Source organism: Dama dama, chromosome 26 (assembly GCF_033118175.1).
Source record: "Dama dama isolate Ldn47 chromosome 26, ASM3311817v1, whole genome shotgun sequence".
In the NCBI taxonomy this organism is placed as follows: Eukaryota; Metazoa; Chordata; class Mammalia; order Artiodactyla; family Cervidae; genus Dama; species Dama dama.
In genome coordinates this window covers 20699254-20721836 of record NC_083706.1, presented here as the reverse complement: position 1 = coordinate 20721836, position 22583 = coordinate 20699254, and the positions used below count along the sequence as shown (strand labels likewise).

General features: G+C 43.6%; 1 protein-coding gene across 6 annotated transcripts in view; it reads left to right on the top strand.

Annotated features, from left to right (window-relative positions):
• The first annotated feature begins 1296 nt into the window (after positions 1-1296).
• MRAP2 (melanocortin 2 receptor accessory protein 2) overlaps positions 1297-22583 on the top strand; it is a 56712-nt gene continuing 35425 nt past the window's right edge. For 2 of the 6 annotated variants that reach the window (XM_061129989.1, XM_061129993.1), the window contains exon 1: positions 6729-6798. Coding sequence is in view for 1 of the 6 variants with exons in the window: in XM_061129987.1 (XP_060985970.1) it covers positions 1315-1341 (27 nt within the window). In the remaining 5 variants the exon portion in view is untranslated. Of the gene's footprint in view, positions 1342-6471; positions 6590-6728; positions 6868-22583 lie in introns of those variants that run through there. The other 4 variants (XM_061129987.1, XM_061129992.1, XM_061129988.1 and 1 more) reach the window with 4 other exon arrangements.

Genomic DNA, 22583 nt, shown 5'->3' with positions numbered 1-22583 from the left:
ATGGGGTGGGTATACCCAGGAGGGAGTCTGTGTGTGCATATGTGTGCAGATGGCATTCCCTGGCCCGTGTCTGCTCCATGCAATAAAAGGGCACCATTGGCAAGGGAGAGCAGTTTATGTATCCTCAGAAACAACTGTGCTAATTTGAAAAGAGCAACAGGATAACCAAGGCAAGACAATGAAATCCAAGTCAGGCAAAAAGGATGGAAAAGGTGACAATTCTCAAATCACCTAAGAAAATTGGTGGAGCACTCCTACCACGGCTGACTTGGGAGAGATTCTCTATTAGAACATGGCCAGCTACGACAGTGCTCCTCATGTTGTAGGTTTCTGAACATTCACTCTCCTATTTATTTTTGGAAACTTTAATTGAACAACTGTATGGAGGCGAGTTGTACTTTCTGCTCCCTTGGATAACTTTGCATAGTGGAGTGTGTGTGTGTATGTGTGACTTTGCCTTCGATTCGGATTTTTTTTTAAACCATGGGTTACATTTTCTTTTCTTTTTTTTCTTAAATAGGAGATTTTCTTATATTTTGCAATGAAGCAAAGAATTGGCAAACAAATACGGCTAGAGACAAATGATAAATTTTATACTATCTTTCTGATTAAACTACAAATTATTTGGAAAATATATAATGTTTTTATGATAGATTATCTTTTCACTAACAGTTAATGCTGTTGTATTATACACTTTGACCTCTGAAAACAGTGTCGATATTTCATTCCCATACCTTTCCTTCAGTTGTTTCTTGCCTCATTACTGAACTCACTCAACTTCTGCCAAGTTTCCCTCTCCCAGACACAGTAGCTATTAGGGATGTGTCCTTCTCTGAGAGAGGTCTGGATTTTTACTGCTTCCTGCTGGCCCATTGGCATGGAGCCTGGCCAACCAGAAGGTACATGGTGCTGTCCCAGGTTCTGAGCCGACACTGAGCTCTGCCAGCCGGTCCTGGAGGCTGCCCACCAGCCATGGCAGGGAGCCACGCCTGAGTCCCTTCTTTACATTCTCCATCCTTTTCCCTATCCCCTCTCCAAAGTCACTCCTCTGCAGTGATTTTCCAAATGCCTCCAGGTTTTTCCCCCAGTTCATTCTGCTTCCAAATCTTTCTTTGTTGCTCAGACACTTGGGAACCCCCTTGCTGTGTTTCATTGTCATTTATCTTTTCCATGAGAAATTTCTTAATCAGATGTCATCATTTTGAACAGCTGGGAGGGAGTCTCTCTTACATGTTCTTATGTATCCATCCTTCCCTTCCCCAAACTTCCCCATCCCCAGTAGGATTCAGGATAAAGCCATGTGCTCACCACTGAATGAACAAATGGCTGAATTTCTCAAAGGTAATTCAGATAATTTTTTTTTAAACCTCTGGCTGTTATTTTGATTGATTTTCTTACTCTACTCTCTAGTGTCTTATTTCATCAATGATTACCTCTCTCAACTCTGCCTTCAACTTCTTTCTTCCTTCTGGGTCCTTGCTCTCAATCGATAAACGGGTTTAAGTCTCTCTTGTTGGAAACAGAATAAAGACAAAACACAAGCAACTTTTCCCTTAACTCTGTATCCCATTCACTTCTGGAACATGTGTTACTGGACCTCCTATGTGTCAGTATTGCTGCCAGCGCCAGATGGAGACAGAACAGTTGCTACTCTCGTGGAGCCAGTGAGGGGATGCAGATAATAAATACACCAACACACAAAGGTCTAGCTGCAGCTCTATTATTCAAGGTGAGGCCATTAGGTGTCTTTGTCAGAAGACTTTCCATCAGCCCTTCCTGCAGGCTGACACACCTTAGTGACAGAGTGTGGGCTGGCTTTCAGTCTCCTGTCCTTTGGGTCTTCATAGCCCTGAACAAAGGTCGTCAGCAGTCCCACCCTATGCCCCAGCCTCCTTAGAAGGGTAGCCTGCAAATGCAGCCCTTATTCCTGATCCAGCAGCAACCTGGCCTCAATTTCCACCACATGACCTTCATGCAAAAGTCAGTGATCTTTGCTTCTTAGTCCCATGACCTTGAGCTTTAGACCCTAATGCTCATTTCTCCATTAGGGGTCACCTTCCTCCTCTCATCCACCCCTGATTTCTCTAGTTGCTTTTTCTCTGTCTTCTTCCCTCCATCCCCTCCTTCCTTTCTAGCTTCCAATACCGGCCCTCTGGTGTTTTCATTTCACATTTCTAGGAAGCACTCTCACCCCTTCTCATGGCTTTCACCTCATCTCTCTGCTGATGAATCCCAAGTTGTCTTCAGATCATTGTTCCCATATTTCCAAGATCTGGCATCTTGGGCATGTGGCCAGCATGGGGCCTGGAACTCCACACTTCAGAGGGCCTCATTTGAGATTTAATGCTCTGTGGTCACCATATTGAAATTCTTAAAAGTCTTATCTTTGAGGTGTGAATCTGTGTTTTGTTAACCTATGAGTCTTCTAGGGCCACCATAACAAAACACCACAGACGGGATGCCTTAAAGAACAAAATTTTGTTCTCCTAGTTCTGGAGACTAGAATGCCAAGATCAGGGTGCCCTCTGGCTTGGTTTCCTCTGAAGAATGAAAAGAGAAGGTCTGTTCCAGGTCACTCTCCTTGGCTTCCAGAGGTCCATCCTCTTGTTGCCTCTCCCCGCAGTGGTCCCTCTGTACACGAGTACCCCTGGTCTCTCTCTGTGTCTTAATCTCTTCCTATAAAGATGCCAGTCAGCTACCTGCTCCATTTGTCTTGAGAGCATACTGGGGTGAAGATGCTGAGAGGGTCAGGGTCCAGCCATCCTTGCCCAGGATTGGCAGCACCACTGCATGTTTTGAGGTGATTTGGCAGGGCTCAGCCTACCACCCCTGCCCAGGTATACAGAGCATCCTGGCTGATGTTGCAACCCCTTGGTAAGTTCCCCTTACCATGGCCTGTGGTCTGTGGATTGGACAGGAGGCCATAGTGAGGGGAACTGATTTCCCTACATCCCAGCTGCAGGTCAGTCAGCCCCTTTGAGATTCTAACTAAAGATCACAAACCTCTCCTGCACAAAGTTTTTGTACTTAGTCATCCATGATTTTTATACATGTTCAGGGGATAATTGACTCCATGGAGCTAATGTGTGGACCATCTGTAGTTTGGCTTTGCTTACCTTTTCAGCCCCATCTCAGTACCTCCTTCATTATGCTGCAGCCCTCCTGAATGACTGTAGCCCTTCTCTGAGTGCACGTTTTCTTGCCTGTTTCCATATTTTTGCATGTGCTCTTCACTCTTCTACCACATGCTTTTCTTTAATATCATTCTATCAAATATGATGTATCCTCCAAAATTAAAATTACACTTTATCTCAGTGAATCCCTATTGTCATCACCTAATGTTCAATAAAGCACTCCTGTAGGGCCTCTATGCATCTCTTTTATAAGATTTCTAACCCTAAAGTCTGATTGTTTCCTAATTGGTCTGTCCCTTCTACCAGATTGAAAGCAGTTTTGAGGGCAAGACTATGTTTTAACCACCTGTCATTTTTTCAGCACCTGCTGCAGAGCTGAGTACAGTAAATAGAAACATTTGTTGATCACTCAATGTATGAATGCATGTGTGAATACATGCCTGAATGAGGAGATGCATAAGTTTGTGGTGAAGGGCATGTACTTTGGAGTCAAACAGCCCTGGGTTTAAATCTCAGCTCTGACAATGAGCTGAGTTTAAATCTCCTCAGTTTAAATCTCAACTCTAGTTTCATGGTGGGGACATTACTCATAAACCTCAGTTTTCCCACTTCAAAATGGGGCAAATAGAATTGACTTCAAAGTAAATTGTTGTCAGTTTGTATTGACAGATAACAGCTATGGCCATATATAAATCCTATCACTAAACTTCTGTGAGCTTGAAAGGTGTTATGGAATGAAGTGACAAAATTAAGGGACAGTGGACAGAGAAAGACAAATACTGTACAATATCACTTATATGTGGAATATAAAAAGTACAACAAACTAGTGAATATACTGAATAACAAAAAAGAAACAACTCACAGATACAGAGAACAAGCTTGTGGTTACCAGCAGGGAGAGAGAAGGGGAAGGGGCAATACAGGGATAGGGGATTAAGAGGTATAATCCATTATATATAATAAGCTACAAGGATATATTATACAACATGGGGGAAACAGGCAATGTTCTATAATAACTATAAATGGAGTATAATGTTTAAATATTGTGAATCAGTATACCTGTAACTTACATAATATTGTACATTAACTATATGTCAACTTAAAAAGGGAAAATGAAGGTGTGTTCTTCTAGATTTATTAACAAAAAACTCATTAAATGTCTGCTGGTTACAAGGCACTAAGCTGGGACTTGTGGAAAAATTTAATATAAAACAAGCCTATGGGGGAATAGGAGGAGCTTATTTTAGAGTTAAACTCTAAAATGGCAGGTGCCATAAAGAGGGATCAGATTTTAGAATAAGAGTTCGTTTGTAGCTGGGGCAGTGAGGAAGTGTTCCTGGAAGAAGTGGCACTTGAGATGGACCTTGAAGAAAAGGAGGAAGATATTGCTGACACTGGGAGAAGGAAGAAGGAAATAGATGCAGCCATGGGGAGGCATGAACTATTAATAACCTCAGATACACAGATGATACCATCCTTATGGCAGAAAGTGAAGAAGCACTAAGGAGCTTCTTGATGAAAGTGAAAGAGGAATGGAAAAGTTGGCTTAAAGCTCAACATTCAAAAAACTAAGATCATGGCATCTGGTCCCATCACCTCATGGCAAATAAATGGGGGAACAATGGAAACAGGGAGACTATTTTCTTGGGCTCCAAAATCACTGCAGATGGTGACTGCAGCCATGAAATTAAAAGACACTGCTCCTTGGAAGAAAAGCTAAGACCAATCTAGACAGCATGTTTAAAAGTAAAGACATTACTTTGCCAACAAAGGTCCATCGAGTCAAAGCTATGGTTTTTCCAGTAGTCACGTATGGATGTGAGAGTTGGACAGTGAAGAAAGCTGAGGATCCAATAACTGATTCTTTCGAACTGTCTTGTTGGAGCAGACTCTTGAGAGTCTCTTGGACTGCAAGGAGACCAAACAGTCAATCCTAAGGGAAATCAATCCTGAATATTCATTGGAAGGACTGATGCTGAAGCCGAAACACCAATATTTTGGCCACCTAATGCGAAGAACTGACTCACTGGAAAAGATCCTGATGCTGGGAAAGACTGAGGGCAGGAGGAGAAGGGGACGACAGAGGATGAGATGGTTAGATGGCATCACTGACTCAATGGACAAGAATTTGAGCAAGCTCCAGGAGTTGGTGATGGACAGGGAAGTCTGGCCTGCTGCAGCCCATGGGGTCACAAAGAATCAGACATGGCTGAGTAACTGAACTGCGCTGATGGGGAGGCAGAGATGCTCAGGAGAGTAACGGGAGCTCTGCCGTACCATTGTTGATATTGCTCCCACTGAATGCTGCAGTTTCAGCCTCCGAAACTGAGGGTTAGTGGCCTTTTCCACACAGTAAGATATGCCCTTGTTTTCAGGAGTCTTTGGCCCTCTGCCCAAAAGACACCACCCAACTCTGACAGCTAAGGCAGAGATGGGCCTGTTTGCACCATGTCATCTCAGCAGTAGTCATTCTGAGGCTCCGTGCTCTGCATTTGCCACATCCTGTACCATCAACAGGGCAGTACGGGCTCTTCTGTGCGGGTGATGGACTGCTTCCTGGTGACCAGGAATGTGTAACCAACATGGAGAATTACGGAAGGACTAGTGCATCTCATCACAGATGGTCACATTATGCCATTTAGAAATAAACTGCCTATGGCCAAGGTTGAGGAATATAGCTGGAAGGGTGGTTTGCAAAACACTTCATTTTACATGGAGTGATGAACCTAGCTTAAAAAAGAAAAAAAAAAAAAAGAATCAGCTGTCATTTCCAGGAACCCTTTTCTGGCACCAAGAGATGGAGTTAATCAGTCACCAACCTGCCTGCCTGCTGCTCTCGCTGCCTTTACCCCACTTCAATACAAGGCTGGTTCCACTTGGCTCTCAGGGCGCCAGGCCTCCTGAGCTTGAAGGCAAGCCCTACCGGGAGGTCATCTCCAATCCCCTGCTTTAATACTGCATCCCTCATCATCAACATTCTCTGTCCTTTTCCTGAGTTATTTCTTCTCTACAGCACTTGTGGCAATCCAACACAGGACACGTTCTTATTTGTTCTGTTGATTGCCTGTCTTTTCCCTGGAATATAGGCCCCAGGGGGCTGCTTCCCATCGCCCGATCAGGGGCCAGGAGGAAACTAGGTCTCTAACTTGAAACCACTCCTGTTTCGCTCCCATCTTTGGGGGGCCCTGTCTGGGAGACCCGGTGCAGGCAGGCATGAGGAGAACAATGTGAGGTATTAAAGTAGCTCACGATGGCGAGTCCCAGCGTAACTGAACCTGAAGCCAGTACCGAGGACTTTTCCTAAGCCCCTCCTAGACCGCCTCACTCCTCGCTCAGCTCGCGGGCTCCGGTTACCTAAAGTTGGCCAAGGGGGCGCACTGCCGAGCCCCGGGAGGGCTAACAATGCGCTCGGGTCCCTTTCGCTTCCTCGCGACAGGCTGTCATCCAGAAGCTGCGTGAGTGCCACCCCCGAAGCCAGGGCACGAGCGTTCGGCGGAGCTGGCTGCTCCGGCGCCCTTGAACTCGGTGGGGGTGCGGGGACGGCGCCACGCCGCCTCCGCCGCAGGTCGGGAGCGCGCGTCCCCGCCGCACCGCAGCGCCGGGAGCGCCCGGCCGGCCAGACAGCTGAAGGCGGCGGCCGCGCTCACGCACCTCGCAGGAGCCGGTAACCGCGGGCGGCACGGGGCTCGGGGGCCTGAGGCTCTGGCTCCCACGGACGGTCGGGCTTGCTGAGGTTGCGAGGGGGTGGTTTTTCGTTTGCGGGCGGGGGTGGTTTGAGTGGAAGGGAGTGGGGAGGAGAGATCGGCTGCTCGAGGGTGCCCGGGGCAAGAGTGCGGACGCGTCGAGTGGACCCAAGTTCAGAGCCTTCCTGGAAGCCGATTGCTGTGCGCGTCCTGTCGGAGGGCGTCCGAAAAAGCAAAGAGCGCGGCGCCCGGGGCTGGGGTGGTGGGTCTCGCTTGCACGCAATGATAGGTCACACCTTCTCCCGCCCGGGCAGGGGGAGAACTTTCCTTGTTCTGGCCGGCCAGCCCGGATGTCCCTAGCAACCGAGAGAGCCCCCAACCCGGCGCGGGAGACCTGCCTGTCCCGGCGGAACGCGCTGCCTGTCCCGGCGGAACGCGCTGCCCGGGTGCGCGCTCCTGGCGGTGGGCTGGGCTCCCGGAATAACGCGGGTTTGACTGCTGTTAATTCATTTTGCCTGCAGGTCGTTCTACTGTTTAGAGGGAAATACCGGGTTCGGTTTTTTCCCATCGTTTCTGTGTATTTAATTGAGGAAGAGAGTCGCCTCATTAGAAACTTGTTCGGAGGCTTTGTGGTTTCCGCCGCGGTTTAGATAACACGGGCAATCGCAGATGATACTCTGGATTTCATCTAACAAAATCGAAGCCTGCGATGGTGTTCTAAAAGCAAAGGGAGCTTGGGGAAGGTCTCCCTGCTACTCCAGGGAGGCGAAGGGAACTCCCACGTATAAATTAATTCTGATAAAATCCCAAAGGTAAACGGTCATATTTCCAGTTTACACGTGAAGAAAATTAGGTTGAGATATTAAATAAGATTTCCCAGCCAAATCCCCCAGTTAATAGTGGGGAAGCGAGGTCTGGAATCTAAGACTGTAATCCAGTGCATCACCTAAAATGCAGGCAAGAAAGCCCAAGGCTACAAGAATAAGGTCCAGAGTGCAGGAGAGGTAGCCAGGTGCTGGGGTGCCTGACAACAAACAGTTGTGTTCTTATCAGGAAGATTACCCAGTGTTTATGAAGGATGAGGTGATATTAACAGGTGACAGGAGGAGGCAGTGTTGCCCCAGTCTGCTTCCTTCTTTTCAATAAAGCAAGGGCAGCCCAAACCCCTTTAAGAGGATCCAGAAACCCTGAAACTGAGCTGAGGTTCAAGTAGCAAGCATCCTAGCTCACAGTCCCTCAGGGCAGGCTTGAGAGATGGTAGGGGATCCCGTAGACTTCAAAAGAAGGAAACACTGAATCCTGGCAACCCTCCAGAACAAATTCTTAGAGAAGCTAGCTCAGGAGCACCAGGGAAAGGATTTACAAAATCAGTGTATGCCAAATGAACTTTTCTCTCTTTTCTAGCAGCCTAGTGGGGCTGCGGATTGGGGCACGTGGTATCCACTGTTTTTCAGCTGTGGGTTGTGACTCATCAGGGGAATGCTATCAGTGTAGTGAGTTGCACCAGCCTTTTTTAAAACATGAAATTCAATAGAATAGATGAGAAAGGATCAGAGTGCACTGTATGTACAAGGGCAAGTATTGGGTTATGAATGTTGTGTGTGTGTGTGTGTGGTTTATCCCACTGCCCCTGCATGGCTGTGCATACCTAACCCTGGCTGCCCGATTGTTCCTTCCAGGCTAACTTGCTCTGCTCATCGTGGGGTCATCTTTTACTTGGCAAATAATATCACCAGCATCTTCTGGAAAATGTAGTCTTCCTCCTGCCCATTTCTCTAGGCCCCCAGGTGTTGAGGTATTTTACCAATCAGAATTCCTCTCCAAATCCTTTATTTTTGATCTTCTAATGTTGTGGGTCTGATGACAGCTTGGCTGTGTGCTTCCTACTGCACAGCTTCCTTTGGTCCTCACAGCTAGGTGGCTTACATTTCACAGCTGGGGACCTGTGAATAACTCAGTCACTGCCTCCCACCCGCATCATAGATGTGTGTCCTGCCTTTACAGAGGCATACTCTCCCTAAGGATAAGGTGTGGGAAGAGTGGACACACCACAGGGCTCCATCTCTACACCTCCCTGGTGTCACTCATCATGAGACAGATATAGAGGGGGCATTTTTCTGTAGGATCCTCTATAAGACCCATCTCCAGGCAAGAGATATAATGTTGAGCTCACAGTATGGTTGAAGGTCTTCTGCATTTGGGATCAGTGAAAAAAGTAAAGGATGGGGTGTTTCTGCTAAGCTGCAGTTCATGTGAGAGAAGTAACCTGAGGGTCCCAGTGGCCCACCAGGCCAACATGAACCTGTGTGAAGTAGCTGCTCAAGAGCTAACATGGGTTGCAGTGATGAGAACAGGATTTAAAAAAGAAAACAAAGCAAATAGATACTTGCATGGAGCTGATTATGTGCCAGGTAGAGTTGTAAGTGTTTCACAGTTGTTTTCTCAATCCTGTCGCACCCTCATGAAGTAGGGAGTGTAATTATCACTGTTGACTTTAAAGATATTCACAACCTAAAAGTTGAGAGTTATGTTTGATTTGGTGGAAATTTTTAGGACTTAAGTCTGGGAGGCAGCATCTCAAGTAACCCTGAGAGAACTGCTCTGAGGAGGTGGAATGGGGGGCAGGCCATGTAAATTTTTGCAACAAAGAGCAGGTAGTCATAATATCAAACGATGATTGTTAACTAAAGAAAGTTAATATTCCAAGTTAAGGAATTTAGCGCTTTTCTATGTATGGGAAGATGCAAGAGTCTGGGCTTACTGAAATCATTCCTTTGATATGCACCTCAGCTGTCTGGGACCAGTATCCTGTGTTTTTACATCCCGATTTTCCTCAGGGCTCACCATTAGAAGTGGCTGCTGGCTGCTAGATGGCAGGACTTTTCTTTCCTGACTTTCCTCAGGCTCACCAGCTCACCATCTGTGGTGGCTGCAATTGCTGATGACTGTGACATTCTTGTTTTCTGATATGGCAGGAAATATTCCATTTCTCATCACCATTCCCATTTAATAGATGTTGAGACTAAGGCACAGAAGGATTAAGAAATTTGTCCAAGATCGTATAGGCAGCAAGTATAGAGCTGGGATTACAACGTGGGCCTTTAACCACTACCATCTACCAACCTGTGACATTTGAGTCAGAGGAACTGGGGACCACTCTACTCAGGGTCATATCCAGGGTGGCTCCTTTATAGAGGACAGAGACCAACTTCAGAGGATCCTGAGGAAGGTGATGGGATGATGAAGGTCTGAGTACCAGGCCATATGAGGAACAGGGCATTTTTTTTTTTCACCTGGCAAAAAAGCAGCCTTGGTCAGTTCTGAGGACATTCCTCAGATATCTGAGGAAGAGAAAGTAGGTTTGCTTCCCGAAGTAGATCAAGCCAGTACTGGGGGATCTGTCAGGACTGGGGAAGGGATTGCCCACTGGGTGAAGGAGTGTCAGATTTCATTACTCAATGCCCTTTCTAGTGCTCAAATTCCTTGGTTTTATTAGATCTGTACCCTGGTGCCTCAGACGGCAATCTGCCTTCCGTGCAGGAGACCCGGGTTCAATCCCTGGACCAGAAAGTGGGTTGCCATTTCTTCCTGGATCTTCTCCTGAAGAAAGGAGTGGCAACCCACTCCAGTATTCTTGCCTGGAGAATTCCATGGACAGAGGAGCCTGGAGGGGCTATAGTCCATGGGCCATAAAGAGTCAGACATGACTGAGTGATTCACACACACACATATAAGAGAAAAATAAGCTTTCAGTAACTGGAAATGAACAGATGCTCCTAGACATCTATGTGTGCCTACAAAAATAAAATAGGGAACCAAATTAAAGTTCTGAACAAGGCACACATTCAAATTATGAGTGAGCCATCAGTAGAAGGAAAATGAGTACATGAAAGCACCCATGTATAGAGTGTAGGATATAACAGCCACGAGAAAGAATGAAATATGATTTTCAGGAGCATAGCTAAAACTATGGATGATCAAACTAAGTGAAGAAAGTCAGAACCAGGAATATGGCAGGAAATATTCCTTTTCCAGAAAGAAAACCAGAAATATGGCAGGAAATATACTCCATTTTTCCAGAAAGAAAAATATCATATTACTTATAGATGGAATCTAAAAAATAGTGAATTAATTGAGAGAACATAAATGGACTCAGGGACTTAAAAATCAAACTTACAGTTAGTAAAGAATAAAGAAGGGCACAAGGGGTGCATTAGGAGGTTGGAATTAACAAATACAAGTTATTACATATAAAATAGTCAATAACAACCTATGTATACCAAGGGAAGTCTATCAACACTCTGTAATAACCCATATGGGAAAAGAATCCAAAGATGAGCAGATAGATGTGTATGTATAACTGAGAAAGCTTCTGTACATGTACAACACACACCAACATTATATGTCAGTGTTAGGACAGTAAACAATAAAAGTTAATAAAAAAGGAGGGAATGAGACATAAGCTTTTGGAAAGTGATCATTAGTAAGTGTAATTTTCCTGCTACTCTGTCTTAAACCATTGCTTCAGTTTAAATTTCCTTTTCTGTGGAACAGAGATGGAAATACCTGGTCCCACTCTTTTCTTACTTATTAAAATATTGATTCAGCTCCAGGCTGTAAGGAACGGTGTGTGCTGCTTGGAGACAGATTTTGGGGGTTTGTTCTGGCATATTTCACTCTAATTTACAACTCCCAGATAGGACTTCCATAGCCCCTCCACTTGCTTTGATCTTGGAGGGATGAGAAGCTGGCCAGCTGTTGGGCATAAGGAAAGAGAAAAGACGCCAGCCAGCGTCCTGCAGGGTTGCTGCGGGAGTCAGCATGCAGCAGGCCTCGCTAGCGTAGCAGGAGATTTATTGTTATAACCAGATTGGAGTTTCTTTCGTCTCCAGGCAGCACAGTTTAATTCTTGGGAGACTTTGAAATAGTTGCTTCAGTAGAAAAGTCCCTAGGATTCTGCTCAAATGTTAGTCTGAGAGTGGGGAGGATGAATCCACTGAATGCATTTTAAGGAGCAGCGGAAGAGAAAAATGAAATTAACATTTCATCAGGACCCATAAATTGTGCCAGCTCAGAGTGTGTGTTACATATGCTTCAGTGGAAATAGTAAAGAGTAGCAGTCTATACTTGATGTGTACTTCAGAAGAAGACTTCAAGAGGAGCCTTTAGAAAAGAAAAGGAAATGTTTACTTGCAAGAGAATTCAAGGGAGCCAGGCTTCAGAAGATTGGTTCATCAAATAAAAACACAATAAAAACTTCGAGGAAAATGCCCCCAGATAGTTTCCAGGATTCTCAAATGCACATAGTCTGTTGTTCATGGTTGAAAACAGCTTTCTCACACGATGGTCATATTCCCCAAAGTCATGATTTATCTTCAGACATTCCCATGGTAAGCAATCAGGGTAAAAAAAAAAGTTTAGAGAGTCCAGGTTTATAGGACATTTTCAAAGTTTTATGATTTTGGAGACCAAACCTGCAGACAGGATGGTCATGTTATTTTTGGCTTATTTCAGGGTACAAAGTGATTTTTTTTTTAAACTGGAGTATATGAAGTGGTTGGTCCCATTGGAAAGAAAGGCAGGTATGCATTTTTGCTTCTTCTCTTTGCCAGGGTGAGTCTTCAATCCATCATGGTGTTGCTGAGATGTGAAGTGAAAAATGGAAGTTGAGAATCTTTGAACTGCTGAATGTGGATGTTTTTGTCTCAGTTTAATTGTTTCTCATGCCCGTGTTACCAAGAGCTATGTAATTTCTCCTGTTAGAGAGCATTGGTAAATTTCATAACCCTTCAAGTTAAAATAATTTATAAGCTTCAAATGATTATTTCCCCTAAAGGTGCATTTGCTTTCCTCGGCCAAAACAACCATTAAAGGCAAAGACGGGGCAGCTAGGGGAGCTTCTTCCTTAAATACTTGTTCTGAATTCCCCTGGTTGATGATCAAGGAAAAAAAGTAGGAGATAAGTGATGGTAATAGTTATGAACATAACCTGTCTTTCTATCAACCTCTGTGTAGATTTCCCCAGAAAATATAATTCTATCTTCTGTGAAAAACAAAGCAAAAACCAACAACAAAAAACCCACAGAAATTTAAGATGCAGATCTGAAGATCTGGAAACTACTAGAAACTATATCTTGTAAACCTACATACATTCCTACCTATGCTTCTTTAAAATTTGTGCTAAATTACCACCATAGGCAAAGAGAGTTAACTCATTTTTCTGGGAGTCTGAAGTGGAGCCCAAGGTTGCCAGAAGCAAGTAGATGTTTATATTGAGCTTTCATTTGCTATTTGTAGTTATTTTATAACATGTTTAATATTAAAATGTCCTCTAAATTTTCTCTTAAATTTGATGCTCCGGGAGGTTGAACCAGGTGGGACCCAAGACTTTGGGCCTTTTTGGCACCATTGGTCCCAGGAGAGAGTAGATCATTAGAAAGTGTAGCTTTGTTGCTGCTCTGTCTCCAGCTCTCAACCCATTGCTTTAGTTTAAATTTCCTTTTCTGTGGAACAGAGATGTAAATACCTGGTCCCACTCCTTTCTTGCTTATCAAAAGATTGATTCAGCTCCAGGCTGGAAGGAACAGTGTGCACTGCTTGGAGACAGATTACATCAGCAATAAATACAAAGTCGCTTTGTTTGCCAGATCATCCTCCAAGTGATTTAAGACACAGCCAACCTCACGCTCATTAGTCTTCTTGTGCCAAATGTTTCAAAAATTCCATTAATTAAAATGGAAAGGGTGGTTGTCTTTCTATCATCGTTAAAATGGTAATTCAGCTGGCCATGATGCTTTCTAATAGCATCTATATAAATCAGTATGATGGTTTTGTGAGAGGCGCTAACAGAATCTGATTTATACTCTCGTTATTAAAATGAGAGCTTCAAGTGACCCATGTGATGGGATTTGAAAGAAGGGAGAGAGTCCTCAAAGACTGAGAGACTTGGACAGAATTCCCTGGAGGAAATGATGACTGATTTCTACCCTCGAAGGCAAGTGGGAAGCTGGAGAGCAGGAGATGGCAGTCCAGGCTGGCAGGTGGGACAGAGTGGGCAAAACCTCAGATGACCATCTCTGAGGGTCCCCTCACCCCAGGCTCCTCTGTCATAATGAGTCCTTCTAGTTCTTCAAAGTTTGTTGTTGTTGTTGTTTTTAATGTGAACCATTTTAAAAATCTTTGTTGAATTTATTGCAATGTAGCTTCTGTTTTGTGTTTTGGTTTTTTGGCTGGAAGGCATGTGGTTTCTCACCTCCCTGACCAGGGATCTAACCTGTACCCCCTGCAATGGAAGGCCAAGTCCCAGTCACCAGACCCCCAGGGAAGCCCTGACGGGTCCTTCCTTTCTTAATGTCTGAGTTGTACCTGTTATCTGCTTGTATCAGGCTGCTGTGACGTTTCTTAGCGTGCGTGTGTGTGTGTGTGTGTGTGTGTGTGTGTGTTTGAGAGGGTGACATTCAACAGAGGAGAGCATGGTTCTGAACTCAAGCCTCAGTACTCTGAATTCCTTGTGGGTACAGGCCTTGACTTTTCAACCGCTGCTCTATCGTTCAACGTCAAACTCACAGTGTTTAGAATTTCTTTATTGAGCTGAATTGACTCATACTAATTTTAACATGTTCATGTTCTTTCTCCTTGAGGGGCATGTTAATAAGAATGTATTGGTTGATCAATATATTGGTTGACATTGTCATATACTGGAATAGGTTTTCTTTCCAAAAATGTAGGTTATTTAGTGCCTGTAAGAGTGATTGGTATAAAGTAAGTTATTTTTAAGGGCCTTTCTAGGATAGTTTGTCTAACTAATTCATCAAATAACACATCAGTTTTAAAAAATTAATTTCAGCACCTTTATTCTTGTTTTTTTGATTAATTTATTTTCATTGGAGGATAATTTCTTTAAAGTATTGTGGTGGGTTTTGCTATTCATTGACTTGAGTCACCCTTGGGTACACATGTGTCTCCCCATCCTGAATCCCTTTCCCACCTCCCTCCCCGCCCCATCCCTCTGAGTTGGCCCAGAGCACCAGCTTCATGCATTGAACTTCAGCAGCCGTATCCTTATGCTAGGACTGCTGTAACAAAATACCTGAACCTGAGTGGCTCTAACAACAGAAATTAATTTCCCACAACTCTGCTGACTGGAAGTCCAAGATGAGGTGTCAGCGGAGTTGGTTTGCTCCGAGGCCCATAAGGGGAGGATCTGCCCCAGGCCTCTCTGTCTTATAGATGACCACCCTTTTGCTTCCTCTCCACGTGGTGGGCTCTCTATACACCAGTGCCCCTGGTGTCTCTCCTTGTGTCCTGATCGCCGCTTCCTATAAGGACACCAGTCAGATCGCATTAGGGTCCACCCTAACAGCAGTCAAACTTAAGTACATCTTTAAAGACTGTTTCCAAATATAGTCACTTCCAAAGGTACAGGGGAGGGACTTTGCTGGTGGTCCTGTGGTTAGGACTTTGCCTTCCAATGCAAAGAGTGCAAGTTCGGTTTCTGGTCAGGGAGGTAAGATCCCACATGCCTCTGGGCCAAAACCTTAAAACAAGAGCAATATTGTAACAAATTCAATAAAGACTTTTAAAATAGTCTACATTAAAAAAAATCTTTAGAAAAAAAAAACAAAGGTATTGGAAGTTAGGATGTCAACATATGAATTTGGGGGGACACAACTCTAATAGCATCTTATTCATGGTGCACTACACACACACAACACACATCATTGAGTGTGTGATGCAAGTAGAAAGCAACTAGGTATTCTATTAAGTTCTAGAGGCATAGATCTGAAAAGGAATTTCACTACATCTCTTTTAGTCCTTCTCCTTTGCTTTCAGAGACAGTGAATATGCAGTGGACAGAGGCAAGACCTGAAAGGAAATGTCTGTTTGCTGTAAAAATACTGGTGCCAGGCTGCCAGCTCTCTTTCCTTGCAGAGAACTATTTTAATTGTGAGATTATCTCTCTCCTCCTTGGAGGGTGCTTAACATAACTTTTATCTATGAAAGGATCTTTGTTAATGATAGTTGTTTGTTTTTGTTTTGTTTTGTTGTTTTACAAATTTCCTTACCTGGCAAAAAAAAAAAAAAAATATATATATATATATATATACTGGCATCCCTGTTTTCCAGGTCCATGAAATACAGCTGGTCTCCAGGAAACATTTCCCAGAGACTAGAGCCAATTTTATGAGATTGAGGTACTTCCTTTTGGTCCTGGGGAAGCAACTGGCTTTACATGTAATCCATGAGAAGGCCCTGGAAGCTTTGGAAGGATAACTGATGGTGGACTTTATCCTGAAATATGGCAGGCTAGTGTGACAGGGACCATGGGAGGCGAAACTTAGCAGAAAGATTTTGGAAAATGGAGCTAGTCTGTTTGCTGAACTAGTCAGAGTGTGAGGACCAGAGCTCACACAGCATAAATACACTGCCAGCTTCTGCCTGGCAGAAGGAAGTGTGATTCCTCACAGCCTGGACAGAACGAGTATTCCTTTTACGTGGTGAGGAAGTGCCACATAGGCTTTTGAACTGAGCAAGGCTGGATCCTAGAAGGTTGGCTGTGGAGGAAGGACCCACATGGGGAGGGCGCCTGGATGCCCAGCACCATCTTCTGTCGCCTGGGATGGTCTTTTATTCTGGGGAACCTCTCAGTTACCATCCCCCATCTTAGGACATTGGTCAGAAAGTGTTGATTTTTGTTATATTTTTCTTATTTAAAACATTTTAGAACATTTTGGGGTGAAATATATATAACATGAAATGTACCATTTTTAAATTACAACTCAATGGCATTAGGCACATTTACAGTGTTGTGCAACCCATCAACCACCACCCATCTTTAGAAGTTTTTCATCTTCCCAACTGAAATTCCATATTCATTAAATCAACCTGTTTGTCAACCTTTTTGGCACCAGGGACCAGTTTTGTGGAAGACAATTTGTCCATCGACCAGGGTGGGAGAGGGATGGTTTCAGGATGATTCGAGTACCTTACATTTATTATGCACTTTATTTCCATTGTTATTGCATCGGCTTCACCTCAGACCATCAGGCATTAGATCCTGGAGGTTGGGGACCCCGGCATTAATCAGTAGGTCTCCATTCTCCTTGCATTTGGCAACCAACATTCTTTGTATGAATTGGAGTGCTTTGGATATACCATGTAAGTGGAATCATGCAGTATTTGTTCTTATGTGTCTGGTTTATTTCACTTAGCATGCTGTTTTGAAGGTTCATCCATGTAGTTGCATATGGCAGAATTTCCTTCTTTTCTGAGGCTGAATAATATTCCACTGTATGTACATGCTACATTTTGTTTATTCATTTATCCATCAGTGTACATTTGGACTGCTTCTTTCTTCTGGCTGTTGTGAATAATGCTGCTGTGGTGATGTACAGCTATCTCTTGGAACCTCTGCTTTCATTTCTTTGGGGTATATACTCTGAGGCGGAAATGCTGGGTCATAAGTTATTCCATATTTACATTTTTGAGGACCCATTACCTTGTCTTTCATAGAAGCTACACCGTTTTGTATTCCTGCCAGCAACACACAAGGGTTCCAATTTCTCTGCATCCTTGCTAACAGTTAGTGTTTTCTGATCTGGGGACTTTTGTTTGTCTTTTTGTTTGGTAATAGCCATTCAAATGGGTGTGAAGTAGTATCTCGTGATGAAGCACTGCTTTTTGATAGCTGGTTCTTTGGCTTGTGTGTTAGTCACTCAGTTGTGTCTGACTCTTTGCAACCCCATGGGCTGCAGCCCACCGGGCTCCTCTGTCCATGGGATTCTCCAGACAAGAGTACTGGAGTGGGTTGCCATGCCCTTTTCCAGGGGATCTTCCCAACTCAGGGAAAAAATCTGTCTGCAATGCAGGAGACCCGGATTCGATCCTTGGATTGGGAAGATATTCTGGAGAAGGGAATGACATCCCACTCCAGTACTCTTCTTGGAGAATCCCATGGACAGGGGAGCCTGGTGGGTTACAGTCCATGGGGTTGCAAAGGGACTTGATTGAGTGACTAACACTTCATGTCACTTCTTTGGCATGATTCTAGTGCTTTTAAACATTTTTATTTACTTAAAATTAGTTTTATTGGAATATAGTTGATTTACAATGTTGTGTTAGTTTCAGGTGTACAACAAAGTGATTCTGTTATACATATATTCATTCATTTTCAGATTCTGTATTCATATAGGTTATTATAGAATATTGCGTGAGTTCCCTGTGCTATACAGTAGATCTTTGTTGATTATCTTTTTTATATATAGTAGCATATGTATGTTAGTCCCAAACTCCTACTTTATCCCTTCCCGATCACTTTTCTTCTTTGGCAATCATGTTTGTTTTCTGTATCTGTGAGTTTGTTTGTTTTGTAAATGTCATTTATATTCTTTTAAAATTAGATTTCACATATAAGTGATATCATATATTTATCTTTGTCTGATTTCACTTAGTGTGGGCAGGAATCCCTTGGAAGAAATGGAATAGCCATCATGGTCAACAAAAAAGTCCAAAATGCAGTACTTGTATGCAATCTCAAAAATGACAGAATGATCTCTGTTCGTTTAAAAGGCAAACTGTTCAGTATTACGGTAATCCAAGCCTATGCCCCAACCAGTAACACTGAAGAAGCTGAAGTTGAATAGTTCTATGAAGACCTACAAGACCTTTTAGAACTAACACCCCAAAAAGATGTCCTTTTCATTATAGGGGACTGGAATGCAAAAGTAGGAAGTCAAGAAACACCTGTAATAACAGGCAAATTTGGCCTTAGAGTATGGAATGAAGCAGGGCAAAGGCTAATAGAGTTTTGCCAAGAGAACACACTGGGCATAGCAAACACCCTCTTCCAACAGCACAAGAGAAGACTCTACACATGGACATCACCAGATGGTCAACACTGAAATCAGATTGATTATATTCTTTGCAGCCAAAGATGGAGAAGCTCTATACAGTCAGCAAAAACAAGACCAGGAGCTGACTGTGGCTCAGATCATGAACTCCTTATTGCCAAATTCAGACTTAAATTGAAGAAAGTAGGGAAAACCACTAGACCATTCAGGTATGACCTAAATCAAATACCTTATGACTATACAGTGGAAGTGAGAAATAGATTTAAGGGACTAGATCTGATAGACAGAGAGCCTGATGAACTATGGACAGAGGTTTGTGACACTGTACAGGAGACAGGGATCAAGGCCATCCCCATGGAAAAGAAATGCAAAAAGGCAAAATGGTTGTCTGAGGAGGCCTTACAAATAGCTGTGAAAAGAAGAGAAGTGAAAAGCAAAGGAGAAAAGGGGAGATATTCCCATGTGAATGCAGCGTTCCAAAGAATAGCAAGGAGAGATAAGCGATAAGAGATCGCTGAGATTCCTCAGCAACCAGTGCAAAGAAATAGAGGAAAACAACAGAATGGGAAAGACTAGAAGACTAGAAAGACAAGAAGACTAATTTTCTCTTCAAGAAAGTTAGAGATACCAAGGGAACATTTCATGCAAAGATGGGCTCGATAAAGGACAGAAATGGTATGAACCTAACAGAAGCGAAAGATATTTAAGAAGAGGTGCAAGAATACACAGAAGAACTGTACAAAAAAGATCTTCATGACCCAGATAGTCACGATGGTATGATCACTAACCTAGAGCCAGACATTCTGGAATGTGAAGTCAAGTGGGCCTTAGAAAGCATCACTACAAACAAAGCTAGTGGAGGTGATGGAATTCCAGTTGAGCTATTTCAAATCCTGAAAGATGATGCTGTGAAAGTGCCACACTCAGTATTCCAGCAAATTTGGAAAACTTAACAGTGACCACAGGACTGGAAAAGGTCAGTTTTCATTCCAATCCCAAAGAAAGGCAATGCCAAAGAATGCTCAAACTACAGCACAATTGCACTCATCTCACACGCTAGTAAAGTAATGCTCAAAATTCTCCAAGTCAGGCTTCAGCAGTACGTGAACCGTTAACTTCCAGATGTTCAGGCTGGATTTAGAAAAGCCAGAGGAACCAGAGATCAAATTGCCAACATCCGCTGGATCATCAAAAAAGCAAGAGAGTTCTAGAAAAACATCTATTTCTGCTTTGTTGACTATGCCAAAGCCTTCAACTGTGTGGATCGCAATAAAGTGTGGAAAATTCTGAAAGAGATGGGGATACCAGCCCACCTGACCTGCCTCTTGAGAAACCTATATGCAGGTCAGGAAGCAACAGTTAGAACTGGACATGAAACAACAGACTGGTTCCAAATAGGAAAAGGAGTATGTCAAGGCTGTATATCATCACCCTGCCTATTTAACTTATATGCAGAGTACATCATGAGAAACTCTGGGCTGGAAGAAGCACAAGCTGGAATCAAGATTGCCAGGAGAAATATCAATAACCTCAGATATGCAGATGACACCACCCTTATGGCAGAAAGTGAAGAGGAACTAAAAAGCCTCTTGATGAAGTTGAAAGAGGAGAGTGAAAAAGTTGGCTTAAAGCTCAACATTCAGAAAACTAAGATCATGGCATCTGGTTGCATCACCTCATGGCAAATAGATGGGGAAACAATGGAAACAGTGTCAGACTTTATTTTTTGGGCTCCAAAATCACTGCAGATGGTGATTGCAGCCGTGAAATTAAAAGACGCTTACTCCTTGGAAGGAAAGTTATGACCAACCTAGATAGCATATTAAAAAGCAGAGACATTACCTTGCCAACAAAGGTCCGTCTGATCAAGGCTTGGTTTTTCCAGTAGTCATGTATGGATGTGAGAGTTGGACTGTGAAGAAAGCTGAGCACCGAAAAATTGATGCTTTTGAACTGTGGTGTTGAAGAAGACTCGAGAGTCCCTTGGACTGCAAGGAGATCCAACCAGTCCATCCAAAAGGAGATCAGTCCTGGGTGTTCATTGGAAGGACTGATGCTGAAGCTGAAACTCCAATACTTTGGCCACCTCATGTGAAGAGTTGACTCATTTGAAAAGACCCTGATGCCGGGAGGGATTGGGGGCAGGAGGAGAAGGGGACAACAGAGGATGAGATGGCTGGATGGCATCACCGACTCAATGGAGATGAGTTTGAGTAAACTCTGGGAGTTGGTGATGGACAGGGATGCCTGGCGTGCTGCAATTCATGGGGTTGCAAAGAGTTGGGCACGACTGAGTGACTGAACTGAACTGATTATCTCTAGGTCCATCCATGTTACTGCAAATGGTATTATTTCATTCTTTTTATGGCTGAGTAATATTACACTGTATATATGTACCATATCTTCTTTATCTATTCCTCTGTCCCGGGACATTTAGGTTGCTCCCATGCCTTAGCTATTGTAGATAGTGCTGCTATGAACACTGGAGTGCATGTACCTTTTTGAATTAAGGTTTTCTGTGGATGTATGCCTAGGAATGGATTGCTGGATCATATGGAAGTTCTGTTTTGTTTGCTTAAGGCAGCTTCATACTATTCTCTATAGTGGCTGTACCAATTTGCATTCCCACCAACAAAGTAGAAGAGTTTCCTTTTCTCTATATCCTCTCCAACATTATTGTTTATCGACTTTTTGATGCTGGCCATTCTGCCTTGTGTGAGGTGATCCACATGTAGTTTTGATTTGCATTTCTCTGATATTTAGTGACACTGAGCATCTTTTTTTTTTTATTTTAATTTAAATTTTTTTTAATTTTTTTTTTTTTGAGCATCTTTTTATGTTCTTTTGGGCCATTGTATGTCTTCTTTGGAGAAGTGTCTATTTACATCTTCTGCTGTACTTTTTCAGAAGGCTCAGGAATATAGCAAAAAGTAAATAGTAATGGGAACCCCAAAAGACTAATTATAAGAGAGTGGTCATCTTGGGATATGTCTTCAACCTGCCTAGGGGACTTCCCCAGTGGCTCAGTGGTAAAGAATCTGCCTGCAATGCAGGATATGTGGGTTTGATCCCTGGGCTAGGAAGATCCCCTGGAGGAGGGCATGGCAACCCACTCCAGTATTCTTGCCAGGAATTTCCCATGGATAGAGGAGCCTGGCCGGCTACAGTCCATACGGTTGCCAAGAGTTGGAAGCGAGTGAAGCAACTGAGCATGCACAGCATGCCTAGAACTTTTTGAAATGAGGAAAACAGGGTCCAGAAGGAGGCAGGGGTTCATCAACTGGATGGCATTTCTTCAGTGAGGACTCCAGCCCCTCCACTGCTGAGAGTGGCCTCACTTTGTGGCTGCAACAGGACATCCGTGTTGGGGTACAAGACAAACAGCAGAGCATCCTGTCATGTGTGTAGTGGGCTAAATTACACTGCATGACTCCTTTGCCCTAATTCTACATTCACCGGCTAATCTTCTCATCTTGAATTTTGTTTCCCAGACTGCAGAACCTCTGCTCTGGTCTTCTTGACCATTTTGTTCCTTATTGTAATTCAACAAATGGATGTTCTGGTTATAAATCATTCTCCTTTCCTTGGTCAGTGTGCCCGCCTCACCCTGGAGGACTGTGAAAAGCCAGCTCCCTAAATCTGCAGAGCTGAGGCCAGCGTGCCTGCCACCCCCTCACATATCTCAGAGCCGTGCGTTGTCACTTTCAGGCAATTCTTCCCAGATGGAGGCTTTACAGCTACTCTCTGGAGTGTAATTCCTTGTGTAGGCCTGACAGTTTTCTCTCTGTCCAGCTGAAGTCTCTGTTAAAATGGGAAAGCTCTCTTCTTGGGTTCAGGGTAGAGAAAGAGAATGAAAAAAAAATAATTTCATGGCTTTTCCACATCATGAGAAACTGACTCGGTGAGTATTAACTGCA